Raw genomic sequence first — 13667 nt, forward strand, 5'->3', positions numbered from 1 at the left:
AAATTGACCCAAACTGACCCAAATTGCCTCAAAATCGGCCCTAAAAACCCCAAATTGCCCCCAAATGACCCCAAAATCAGCCCTAGAAACACCAAATTGCCCCAAATTGACCCCAAATGCCCCAAATCAGCCCTAAAAACACCAAATTGACACAAAATGACCCCAAAATCGGCCCTAAAAATCCCCAAATGCCCCCAAATACCCCCAAAACGGCCCTAAAAACACCAAATTGCCCCCAAATGCCCCAAAATCGGCCCTAATAACCCCAAATTGCCCCCAAATGCCCCAAAATCAACCCTAAAAAACCCCAAATTGCCCTCAAATGCCCCCAAATCGGCCCTAAAAACCCCAAATTGCCCCCAAATGCCCCAAAATCGGCCCTAAAAACCCCAAATTGCCCCCAAATGCCCCAAAATCAGCCCTAAATAATCCCCAAATTTGCCCCCAAATAATCCCCAAATGGCCCAAAATGGCCCCAAATAACCCCAAAATTGCCCGAAATGGCCCCAAATATCTTCAAAATCACCCCAAATAACCCCAAAATTGCCCCCAAATAACCCCAAAATTGCCCCAAATGGTCCCAAATAACCCCAAAACCGCCCTGAAATAACCCCAAAATTGCCCCAAATTTGCCCCAAAATGACCCCAAAATTGCCCAAAAATGGCCCCAAATAACCCCAAAACCGCCCGCAAATAACCCCAAAATTGCCCCAAATGACCCCAAATTGCCCCAAATTTGTCCCCAAATAACCCCAAAATTGCCCAAAATGGTCCCAAATAGCCCAAAACCGCCCTGAAATACCCCCAAATTGCCCCAAATAACCCCAAAACCGCCCCCAAATAACCCCAAATTTGCCCCCAAATAACCCCAAAATCAGCCCTAAATAATCCCCAAATTTGCCCCCAAATAACCCCAAAATGGCCCCAAATAACCCCAAAATTGCCCGAAATGGCCCCAAAATGGCCCAAATGGCCCCAAATAACCCCCAAATAACCCCAAAATTGCCCCAAATAACCCCAAAATGGCCCAAATGGCCCCAAATAACCCCCAAATAACCCCAAAATTGCCCCAAATAACCCCAAAATTGCCCCAAATGGTCCCAAATAACCCCACCCCCCCCCCCCCCCCTGAATAACCCCAAAATTACCCCCAAATGACCCCAAAAACAGCCCCAAATATTTCGGGTTCATTTTGGAGCTTTTCTTTGAAAATTGCACTTCTGTACAAACGGCGCTTTTACCGATTTTGGGGTTTTTTGCCTTTTTTTTGGGGGGGGGGGGGGGGTTCAATTTTTGGGGTGGAAAATAAAGAAATTGGGACCCAACGCTGCTGTGGTTTTGTGGGGAGATCCCATAATCCGGGATTATGGTCCTTAATCCGGGATTAGAGAGCCTTAATCTGGGATTACAGCCCATAATATGGGATTAGAGACCCTTAATATGGGATTACAGCCCATAATATGGGATTAGAGACCCTTAATCTGGGATTAGAGACCATAATATGGGATTAGAGAGCCTTAATCTGGGATTAGAGACCATAATATGGGATTAGGGACCCTTAATCTGGGATTACAGCCCATAATATGGGATTAGGGACCCTTAATCTGGGATTGCAGCCCATAATATGGGATTAGAGACCCTTAATCTGGGATTGCAGCCCATAATATGGGATTAGAGAGCCTTAATCTGGGATTGCAGCCCATAATATGGGATTAGAGAGCCTTAATCTGGGATTACAGCCTATAATATGGGATTAGGAACTCTTAACCTGGGATTACAGACCATAATACGGGATTAGAGAGCCTTAATCTGGGATTACAATCCATAATGTGGGATTAGAGAGCCTTAATATGGGATTAGGGACCCTTAATCTGGGATTGCAGTCCATAATATGGGATTAAAGGCCCTTAGTACGGGATTAGAGAGCCTTTATCTGGGATTACAGTCTATAATGTGGGATTAGAGAGCCTTAATATGGGATTAGAGGCCCATAATATGGGATTAGAGTCCCGTAATCCTATATTACAGACCTACTATGTAAGGAAACCCCATAATCTGGCATTGCAATCCCCTAATCCCACATTGAAGACCAATAATATGGGGATACACCCCATAATACAAGACTACAGTGCCGTAATTCCTAATGGGAGTCCCAGAACCCGAGATTAGAGGCCCATAATCTGGGGGAAACCCCATAATCTGGGATTGCGATCCCCTAATCCCATATTAGAGACCCATAATATGGGATTAGACCTCCATAATCTGGGATGGGAGTCCCAAAAGATGGGATTAGAGGCCTATAGATTCAGATTAGAGGCCCATAATCTCAGATTAGGGATCCACACTCCGAGGGATCCCCATAATCCGGGATTCAGTCTCATAATCCGGACGTAGTGTTTTATAATCCAGATTTAGTGTGCCATAATCCAGGGAATGCCATAATCTGGGGCTGAACCCCGAAATCCAGGGATGAAATGACCATAATCCCATGGGGGGGTCCCCCTAATCTGCATTTGGAGTCACAGAAACCAGGAGGACCCCGTAATCTGGGAATGGTGCACCCATAATCTGGGATTGGAGCCCCACAGTCCAAAGGGGGGGGCTCGTAATCCAGGAGGATCCCATAATCCAGCTTTGTAGTGTTCATAATCCAGAGTGAGGCCCATAATCCAGCTTTGTAGTGTTCATAATCCACAGTGAGGCCCCATAATCCAGGGGCCTCTTCATAATCTGGGCTTGGGCTGCCCATAATCCGGGTGCAAATACCCATAATCCGGGGGGGGGGGGGATGCCCTTTATCGAGAAGATGGATGGATAATCCAGGAGTATCCTCATAATCCGGGTTGAGATGCCCATAATCTGGGTTGGGGTGTCCATAATCCAGGGTGTGACCCCATAATCCGGATTGGGGTGCCCATAATCCGGGTTGAGATGCCCATAATCCGGGTTGGAGTGCCCATAATCCAGGGTGTGACCCCATAATCCCGGTTGAGGTGCCCATAATCCGGGTTGAGATGCCCATAATCCGGGTTGGAGTGCCCATAATCCAGGGTGTGAGCCCATAATCTAAGTTGAGATGCCCATAATCCGGGTTGGGGGGCCCATAATCCGGGTTGAGATGCCCATAATCCGGGTTGGAGTGCTCATAATCCAGGGTGTGACCCCATAATCCGGATTGGGGCGCCCATAATCCAGGGTGTGACCCCACAATCCGGGATGTGGGCCCATAATCCAGAGTGTGATCCCATAATCCAGGTTGAGATGCCCATAATCCAGGGTGTGACGCCATAATCCAGGTTGGGGTGCCCATAATCTGGGATGTGGGTGCGTAATCCAGAGCGTGATCCCATAATCCAGCTTGAAATGCCCATAATCCAGGTTGGAGTGCCCATAATCTGAGCTGTGAGCCCATAATCCGCGTTGAGGTGCCCATAATCCAGAGCAGGGACCCCATAATCCAGGATTAGCTCCCCATAATCTGGCTGGAGGCCCCCCTACGGGAGGTGCTCGGCCCTATGAGATGACGGAGAGGTAACGGGGAGGGGGGGGGGTCATCAGTGTGACCCCATCCCGGGATTAGGATATGTGGGATTAGGGGATTATGGGATTATGGGGGGACGGCACTCACTCGGGGGGGGCATCACAGCGGCTGCCGGAGCGCTCCCGGCCTGGGGGGGGCGTCCCGTGGTAATCTGGGGGGGGTGAACGGGTCGTAATCCTAATCTGAATCCCATCATTCCACTTAATCCCATAATCCCGCCTAAGCACCCGGACTCAAATATCCCCATAATTCATCTTAATCCCACACTTCCAGCCCCATGTAGCCCTCTAATCCCATCTCCCCACATCCTACAACCCCATAGCCCTATAATCCCACAACCCAACCACCCCATAAACCCATAATCCCACAACCGATGACCCCATAATCCCATAATCCCACCTCCCCACACCCCCATAGTCTGCATAATACCACCCCCCACATCCCAAAAACCCCATAATCTCATAATCCCACAGCCGATAACCCCATAAGCCCATAATCCCACCTCCCCACACCCCCGTAACCCGCATAATCCCACCCCCCACATCCCAAACACCCCATAACCTCATAATCCCACACCCCACGATCCCCCAAATCCCACCCCCTGCCCCCCGAACACCCCCATAACCCACACAATCCCACTCCCAGCATCCCAAAGACCTCATAACCCAATAATCTCACACGTCCTGCCCCATAATCCCGGCCTCCCTGCCCCATAATCCCAACTCCCACCCCCTAATCACTCATCCCCATCACATTAATCCCCCCCTGCCCCATAATCCCGGCCTCCCTGCCCCGTAATCCCAACTCCCACCCCCTAATCCCTCATCCCCATCCCATTAATCCCCCCCTGCCCCATAATCCCGGCCTCCCTGCCCCATAATCCCAGCCTCCTGTACCCCAATCCCGCATCCTCATCCCACTAATCCCCCCCTGCCCCGTAATCCCATCCTCCCTGCCCCATAATCCCATCTCCCACCCCCCAATCCCGCATCCTCACCCCACTAATCCCCCCCTGCCCCATAATCCCATCCTCTCCACCCCATAATCCCAACTCCCACCTCCTAATCCCTCATCCCCATCCCATTAATCCCCCCCTGCCCCATAATCCCGGCCTCCCTGCCCCATAATCCCAGCCTGTCTGCCCCATAATCCCGGCCTCCTGTACCCCAATCCCTCACCCCCATCCCATTAATCCCCCCTACCCCATAATCCCAGCCTCCCTGCCCCATAATCCTGGCCTCCTGTTCCCCAATCCCGCATCCTCATCCCACTAATCCCCCCCTGCCCCATAATCCCATCCTCCCCGCCCCATAATCCCAGCTCCCACCCCCTAATCCCGCATCCTCATCCCATTTATCCCCCCCTGCCCCATAATCCCATCCTCTCCACCCCATAATCCCAGCTCCTGTACCCCAATCCCACATCCTCATCCCATTTATCCCCCCCTGCCCCGTAATCCCAGCCTCCCTGCCCCATAATCCCGGCCTCCTGTTCCCCAATCCCGCATCCTCATCCCACTAATCCCTCCCTGCCCCATAATCCCGGCCTCCCCGCCCCATAATCCCAGCTCCCACCCCGTAATCCCGCATCCTCATCCCATTTATCCCCCCCTGCCCCATAATCCCATCCTCTCCACCCCATAATCCCAACTCCCACCTCCTAATCCCTCATCCCCATCCCATTAATCCCCCCCTGCCCCATAATCCCGGCCTCCCTGCCCCATAATCCCAGCCTGTCTGCCCCATAATCCCGGCCTCCTGTACCCCAATCCCTCACCCCCATCCCATTAATCCCCCCTACCCCATAATCCCAGCCTCCCTGCCCCATAATCCTGGCCTCCTGTTCCCCAATCCCGCATCCTCATCCCACTAATCCCCCCCTGCCCCATAATCCCATCCTCCCCGCCCCATAATCCCAGCTCCCACCCCCTAATCCCACATCCTCATCCCATTTATCCCCCCCTGCCCCGTAATCCCAGCCTCCCTGCCCCATAATCCTGGCCTCCTGTTCCCCAATCCCGCATCCTCATCCCACTAATCCCCCCCTGCCCCATAATCCCATCCTCCCCGCCCCATAATCCCAGCTCCCACCCCCTAATCCCGCATCCTCATCCCATTAATAAACCCCCTTCCCCATAATCCCATCCTCCCCACCCCATAATCCCAGCTCCTGTACCCCAATCCTGCATCCTCATCCCACTAATCCCCCCCTGCCCCATAATCCCATCCTCCCCGCCCCATAATCCCATCTCCCACCCCCTAATCCCACATCCTCATCCCATTTATCCCCCCCTGCCCCATAATCCCATCCTCCCCGCCCCATAATCCCAACTCCCACCCCTTAATCCCGCATCTCCACCCCCCCCAACCCCTCACCCGGGGGTCTCTGGGCGGCCACCACGTAGCTGACCAGGGTGACATCACTGGTGCCCCCCGACTCCAGGGGGATGGGGTGCACCCGGAAGTGCTCCAGCATATCAAAGATGCTCTGGAACCAAAGGTGCTGAACCCGGCATTGAGCCTCCTCGTTCAGGGACAGCCGCAGGTGCTGTGGGATTAGCCGGGATTATGGGGCGGGGAGGTCGGGATTATGGGGCACGGAGGTCGGGATTGTGGGGTAGGAGGTATTAGTGGGATGAGGATGCGGGATTAGGGTGTGGGAGTTGGGATTATGGGGTGGGGGGGGCGGGATTATGGGGCGGGGGGGATTAATGGGATGGGAATGAGGGATTATGGGGTGGGGAACTGGGATTATGGGGTGGGGAGGCCGGGATTAATGGGGTGGGGAGGCAAGGATTATGGGGCAGGGGGGGATTAATGGGATGGGGGTGCGGGATTGGGGAAGAGGAGCTGGGATTATAGGGTGGGGAGGCTGGGATTATGGGGCAGGGAGGCCGGGATTATGGGGCAGGGGGGAATTAATGGGATTGGGGTGCGGGATTGGGGTACAGGAGCTGGGATTATGGGGTGGGGAGGCCAGGATTATGGGGCAGGGGGGGATTAATGGGATAGGGATGAGGGATTATGGGGTGGGGAACTGGGATTATGGGGTGGGGAGGCCGGGATTAATGGGGTGGGGAGGCTGGGATTATGGGGCAGGGAGGGATTAATGGGATGGGAACGAGGGATTCGGGTGTGGGAGACAGGATTAGGGCATGGGAGCTGGGATTATGGGGCAGAGAGGCCGGGATTATGGGGCAGGGAGGCTGGGATTATGGATTAGGAACTAGGGCTGGTATTAGAGGGATTACGGGGATTAGGGTTGGGATTAAGGGATTAGGGCCGGGATTACCGGGATTAGGGCCGGGATTAGGGGGATTAGGATTGGGATTAGAAGGATTACGGTGCTTAGGGCCGGGATTAGGGGGATTAGGGTTGGGATTAGAGGGATTACGGTGCTTAGGAGTGGGATTTCAGGGATTAGGGCCGGGATTACCGGTCTTAGGGCCGGGATTATGGGGATTAGGATTGGGATTCCAGGGATTACGGTGCTTAGGAGTGGGATTACAGGGATTAGGGCCGAGATTAGTGGGATTAGGGCTGGAACTAGAGGGATTAGGGCTGGGATTAGAAGGATTACGGTGTTTAGGAGTGGGATTCCAGGGATTAGGGCCGGGATTATGGGGATTAGGGCCGGGATTAGGGGGATTAGGATTGGGATTAGAGGGATTACGGGGATTAGGGCCGGGATTAGGGGGATTAGGATTGGGATTAGCAGGATTACGGGGATTAAGGCCGGGATTACAGAGCTAAAACAGGGATTACAGGGATTACGGTGCTTAGGACTGGGATTACAGGGATTAGGGCCGGAATTACCAGGTTTAGGGCTGGGATTAGGATTGGGATTAGGGTTGGGATTAGAGGGATTACGGGTATTAGGGTTGGGATTAAAAGGATTAGGGCTGGGATTCCAGGGATTACTGTTCTTAGGAGTGGGATTCCAGGGATTAGGGCCAGGATTAGAGGGATTAGGGCCGGGATTAGAGGGATTACAGTGCTTAGGAGTGGGATTTCAGGGATTAGGGCCGGGATTCCAGGGATTACGGTGCTTAGGAGTGGGATTCCAGGAATTAGGGCTGGGATTATCGGGTTTAAAGCCCGGATTACTGGGTTTAGGGCCGGGATTAGGGGGATTAGGATTGGGATTAGAAGGATTAGGGCTGGGATTACCAGGATTAAGGCTGGGAATACAGGGTTAGGGCTGGGAATACAGGGTTAGGGCTGGAATTAGAGGGATTAGGGCTGGGATTCCAGGGATTACTGTTCTTAGGAGTGGGATTCCAGGGATTAGGGCCAGGATTAGAGGGATTAGGGCCGGGATTAGAGGGATTACAGTGCTTAGGAGTGGGATTCCAGGAATTAGGGCTGGGATTATCGGGTTTAAAGCCCGGATTACTGGGTTTAGGGCCGGGATTAGGGGGATTAGGATTGGGATTAGAAGGATTAGGGCTGGGATTACCAGGATTAAGGCTGGGAATACAGGGTTAGGGCTGGGAATACAGGGTTAGGGCTGGAATTAGAGGGATTAGGGCTGGGATTAGTGGGATTACGGTGCTTAGGAGTGGGATTCCAGGGATTAGGGCCGGAATTACCGGGTTTAGGGCTGGGATTAGGGGGATTAGGGTTGGGATTAGAGGGATTACGGTGCTTAGGAGTGGGATTCCAGGGATTAGGGCCGGGATTACGGGGATTAGGGCCGGGATTCCAGGGATTACGGTGCTTAGGAGTGGGATTCCAGGGATTAGGGCTGGGATTATCGGGTTTAAAGCCCGGATTACTGGGTTTAGGGCCGGGATTAGGGGGATTAGGATTGGGATTAGAAGGATTAGGGCTGGGATTACCAGGATTAAGGCTGGGAATACAGGGTTAGGGCTGGGAATACAGGGTTAGGGCTGGAATTAGAGGGATTAGGGCTGGGATTAGTGGGATTACGGTGCTTAGGAGTGGGATTCCAGGGATTAGGGCCGGGATTACGGGGATTAGGGCCGGGATTAGGGGGATTAGGATTGGGATTAGAAGGATTACGGGGATTAAGGCCGGGATTACAGAGCTAAAACAGGGATTACAGGGATTACGGGGATTAGGACTGGGATTACAGGGATTAGGGCCAGAATTACCGGGTTTAGGGCTGGGATTAGGGGGATTAGGGTTGGGATTAGAGGGATTACGGTGCTTAGGAGTGGGATTCCAGGGATTAGGGCCGGGATTACGGGGATTAGGGCCGGGATTCCAGGGATTACGGTGCTTAGGAGTGGGATTCCAGGGATTAGGGCTGGGATTATCGGGTTTAAAGCCCGGATTACTGGGTTTAGGGCCGGGATTAGGGGGATTAGGATTGGGATTAGGCCTCACCTTGGCCTTGCCCTGGAAGTTGAAGGTGAGGACGAACTCTCCCCGCCGGGTCTCACTCTGCCTCACCAGGAAGACGCCGTGAGCTCCGGCGCCGCCCGCCAGAACCAATTGGGCCGCCCGCAGCCGGGACAGAGTGCCGTGGAACCAGGGGTGATCCAGCAGCCCCACTGCGGGACACACAGACCCCATAGCGACCCCAAATCCCATAGGGACCCCAAATCCCATAGCGACCCCATAGGGACCCCATTGATATGTATAGGGTCACATTGAGAACCATTGGGAGCCATTGGGACCCCAAATCCCATAGCGACCCCATAGGGACACACTGGGACCTCATAGGGACCCCCAATCCCATAGGGACCCCAAATCCCATAGCGACCCCATAGGGACACATAGGGACACATTGGGAGCCATTGGGAGCCATTGGGAGCACATAGGGACACATAGGGATACATTGGGACCCATAGAGACACATTGGGACCCATAGGAACACACTGGAACCCCAAATCCCATAGGGACACATTGGAACCCCATAGGGACCCCACAACCCATAGGGACCCCATTGGGACCCATAGGGACACATTGGGACCCCAAATCCCATAGGGACCCCATAGACACAGCGTGCCGTGGAACCAGGGGTGATCCAGCAGCCCCACTGCGGGACACACAGACCCCATAGCGACCCCAAATCCCATACAGACCCCAAATCCCATAGCGACCCCATAGGGACACATAGAGAGCCATTGGGACCCCATAGAGATACATAAGGACGCATAGGGACACATAGGGAGCCATTGGGAGCCATTGGCAGCCATAGGGATACATTGGGACCCATAGGGACACATTGGGACCCCATAGGGACCCCAAACCCCATAGGGACCCCATAGGGACTCATAGGGACACATTGGGACCCCATAGGGACCCCAAATCCCATTGGGACCCCATAGGGACTCAGAGGGACCCATAGGGACCCCATAGACACAGCGTGCCGTGGAACCAGGGGTGATCCAGCAGCCCCACTGCGGGACACACAGACCCCATAGCGACCCCACATCCCATACAAACCCCAAATCCCATAGCGACCCCATAGGGATACATTGGGACCCATTGAGACACATAGGGACACATAGGGAGCCATTGGGAGACATAGGGATACATTGGCACCCATAGGGACACATTGGGACCCCATAGGGACCCCAAATCCCATAGGGACCCCAAATCCCATAGGGACCCCATAGGGACACAAAGGGACACATTGGGAGCCATTGGCAGCCATAGGGATACATTGGGACCCATAGGGACACATTGGGACCCCAAATCCCATAGGGACCCCATAGGGACACATAGGGACACATTGGGAGCCATTGGCAGCCATAGGGATACATTGGGACCCATAGGGACACATTGGGACCCCAAATCCCATAGGGACCCCATAGACACAGAGTGCCGTGGAACCAGGGGTGATCCAGCAGCCCCACTGCGGGACACACAGACCCCATAGCGACCCCACATCCCATACAGACCCCAAATCCCATAGCGACCCCATAGGGACACATAGAGAGCCATTGGGACCCCATAGAGATACATAAGGACGCATAGGGACACATAGGGAGCCATTGGGAGCCATTGGCAGCCATAGGGATACATTGGGACCCATAGGGACACATTGGGACCCCATAGGGACCCCAAACCCCATAGGGACCCCATAGGGACTCATAGGGACACATTGGGACCCCATAGGGACCCCACATCCCATTGGGACCCCATAGGGACTCATAGGGACCCATAGGGACCCCATAGACACAGCGTGCCGTGGAACCAGGGGTGATCCAGCAGCCCCACTGCGGCACACACAGACCCCATAGCGACCCCAAATCCCATACAGACCCCAAATCCCATAGGGATATATGGGGACGCCATAGAGATACATTGGGACCCATAGGGACACATAGGGAGCCATTGGGAGCCCATAGGGACACATAGGGATACATTGGGACCCATAGGGACACATTGGGACCCCATAGGGACCCCAAACCCCATAGGGACCCCAAAAGGACTCATAGGGACACATTGGGACCCCATAGGGACCCCAAATCCCATTGGGACCCCATAGGGACTCATAGGGACCCATAGGGACCCCATAGACACAGCGTCCCGTGGAACCAGGGGTGATCCAGCAGCCCCACTGCGGGACACACAGACCCCATAGCGACCCCAAATCCCATACAGACCCCAAATCCCATAGCGACCCCATAGGGATACATTGGGACCCATTGAGACACATAGGGACACATAGGGAGCCATTGGGAGACATAGGGATACATTGGGACCCATAGAGACACATTGGGACCCCATAGGGACACCAAATCCCATAGGGACCCCAAATCCCATAGGGACCCCATAGGGACACAAAGGGACACATTGGGACCCCATAGGGACTCATAGGGACCCATAGGGACCCCATAGACACAGCGTGCCGTGGAACCAGGGGTGATCCAGCAGCCCCACTGCGGGACACACAGACCCCATAGCGACCCCAAATCCCATACAGACCCCAAATCCCATAGCGACCCCATAGGGACACATAGAGAGCCATTGGGACCCCATAGAGATACATAAGGACACATAGGGACACATTGGGAGACATGGGGAGCCATAGGGATACATTGGGACCCATAGGGACACACTGGGACCCCAAATCCCATAGGGACACATTGGGACCCCATAGGGACCCCACATCCCATTGGGACCCCATAGGGACTCATAGGGACCCATAGGGACCCCATAGACACAGCGTGCCGTGGAACCAGGGGTGATCCAGCAGCCCCACTGCGGGACACACAGACCCCATAGCGACCCCAAATCCCATACAGACCCCAAATCCCATAGCGACCCCATAGGGACACATAGAGAGCCATTGGGACCCCATAGAGATACATAAGGACGCATAGGGACACATAGGGACACATTGGCAGCCATAGGGATACATTGGGACCCATAGAGACACATTGGGACCCCATAGGGATCCCAAATCCCATAGGGACCCAAAATCCCATAGGCACCCCATAGGGACACAAAGGGATACATTGGAACCCCATAGGGACCCCCAATCCCATACAGACCCCATAGGGACACATAGGGAACCATTGGGAGCCCATAGGGACACATACGGATACATTGGGACCCATAGAGACACATTGGGACCCCATAGGGACCCCAAACCCCATAGGGACCCCAAAAGGACTCATAGGGACACATTGGGACCCCATAGGGACCCCAAATCCCATTGGGACCCCATAGGGACTCATAGGGACCCATAGGGACCCCATAGACACAGCGTGCCGTGGAACCAGGGGTGATCCAGCAGCCCCACTGCGGGACACACAGACCCTACAGACACCCCATAGCAACCCCGAATCCCATACAGACCCCAAATCCCATAGCGACCCCATAGGGACACATAGAGAGCCATTGGGACCCCATAGAGATACATAAGGACACATAGGGACCCATAGGGACACATTGGGACCCATAAGGACACATTGAGACCCCTTAGGGACCCCATAGGGACTCACAGGGACACATTGGGACCCCATAGGGACCCCAAATCCCATAGGGACCCCATAGGCACACATTGGGACCCCATAGGGACCCCCAATCCCATAGGGACCCCATAGCGACTCATAGGGATGCATAGGGACCCCATAGGGACCCATGGGGTTCCTATGGGGTTCCTATGGGGTCCCCAAAAGGGCAGAAATGGCCCCAAAATGGGGGTCCCCCCCCCATGGGCTTCCTAAGGGGTTCCTATGGGGTCCCCAAAAGGGCAGAAATGGCCCCAAAATGGGGGTCCCCCCCCCAAATCCCCCCCACCCCCCATGGGGTTCCTATGGGGTTCCTATGGGGTCCCCAAAAGTCCCCAAAAGGGCAGAAATGGACAGAAATTGGGGTCCCCCCCCCATGGGGTTCCTATGGGGTTCCTATGGGGTCCCCAAAAGGGCAGAAATGGCCCCAAAATGGGGATTCATCCCCCCCAAATCCCCCCCACCCCCCATGGGGTTCCTATGGGGTTCCTATGGGGTTCCTATGGGGTCCCCAAAAGGGCAGAAATGGCCCCAAAATGGGGGTCCCCCCCCCCCACAACCCCAAATCCCCCCCATCCTTACCTGCACTATCGGGGTCTCCATCGTCTATAGGGGCCCGGGGGGGCAACTCGGGGGGGGGGGGGCAGCTCCGGCAGCCCCCCATAAGCACCTATGGGGTCGTTATGGGTTTAATGGGGGGGGGGGGGGGGAGGGTTTGGGGCCATCCGGCCCTACAAATATGGGTATTTTTGGGGGGGGAAAAGGGGGGATTTGGGGGGGGATTTTTGGGGTGAAAAAAGGGGGTTTTGGGGGACTCACCGTGGCTCGATGGCTCCGGGCTGTCCGAAGGGGGGGGTGGAGGGGGGGGGGGCGTCGCTGCTGAGCCGAAAAAGGGGGGGATTTGGGGTTAAAATGGGGGGTTTGGGGGGGATTTGGGGGGGATAATGGGGGATTTGGGGTTAAAATGGGGGATTTGGGGGGGAAATGGGGGATTTAGACCCAAAATGGGGGATTTGGGGGGGATAATGGGGGATTTGGGGGGATAATGGGGGGTTTGGGGGGGAATAAGGGGGGATTTGGGGGGGATAATGGGGGATTTGGGGGATTTGGGGGGGGAATAAGGGGGGATTTGGGGGGGATAATGGGGGATTTGGGGGGGAAATGGGGGATTTAGACCCAAAATGGGGGTTC

The 13667-nt window shown here is 54.7% G+C and overlaps 2 protein-coding genes across 2 annotated transcripts; both read right to left on the reverse strand.

Moving 5' to 3' along the window:
- Positions 1-1186: 1186 nt before the first annotated feature.
- LOC121108962 (LWamide neuropeptides-like) lies at positions 1187-3454 on the reverse strand. The gene has a single exon (XM_040657320.1). It carries the CDS (start codon positions 3452-3454, stop codon positions 2399-2401), a length of 1056 nt encoding a protein of 351 aa, XP_040513254.1. The 3' UTR covers positions 1187-2398.
- On the reverse strand, positions 1187-13352 carry LOC112530163 (SH2B adapter protein 1-like). Its single transcript, XM_040657321.1, has 6 exons — positions 13296-13352; positions 13059-13146; positions 8893-9059; positions 5917-6088; positions 3629-3692; positions 1187-3513 (listed from the first exon to the last, which is right to left on the reverse strand). The coding sequence occupies exons 2-6, from the start codon at positions 13138-13140 to the stop codon at positions 3495-3497; spliced, it is 504 nt and encodes a 167-aa protein (XP_040513255.1). The 5' UTR covers positions 13141-13146; positions 13296-13352; the 3' UTR covers positions 1187-3494.
- Between the last annotated feature and the right edge of the window lie 315 nt (positions 13353-13667).

Source organism: Gallus gallus, unplaced genomic scaffold (assembly GCF_016699485.2).
Source record: "Gallus gallus isolate bGalGal1 unplaced genomic scaffold, bGalGal1.mat.broiler.GRCg7b scaffold_121, whole genome shotgun sequence".
NCBI lineage: Eukaryota > Metazoa > Chordata > Aves > Galliformes > Phasianidae > Gallus > Gallus gallus.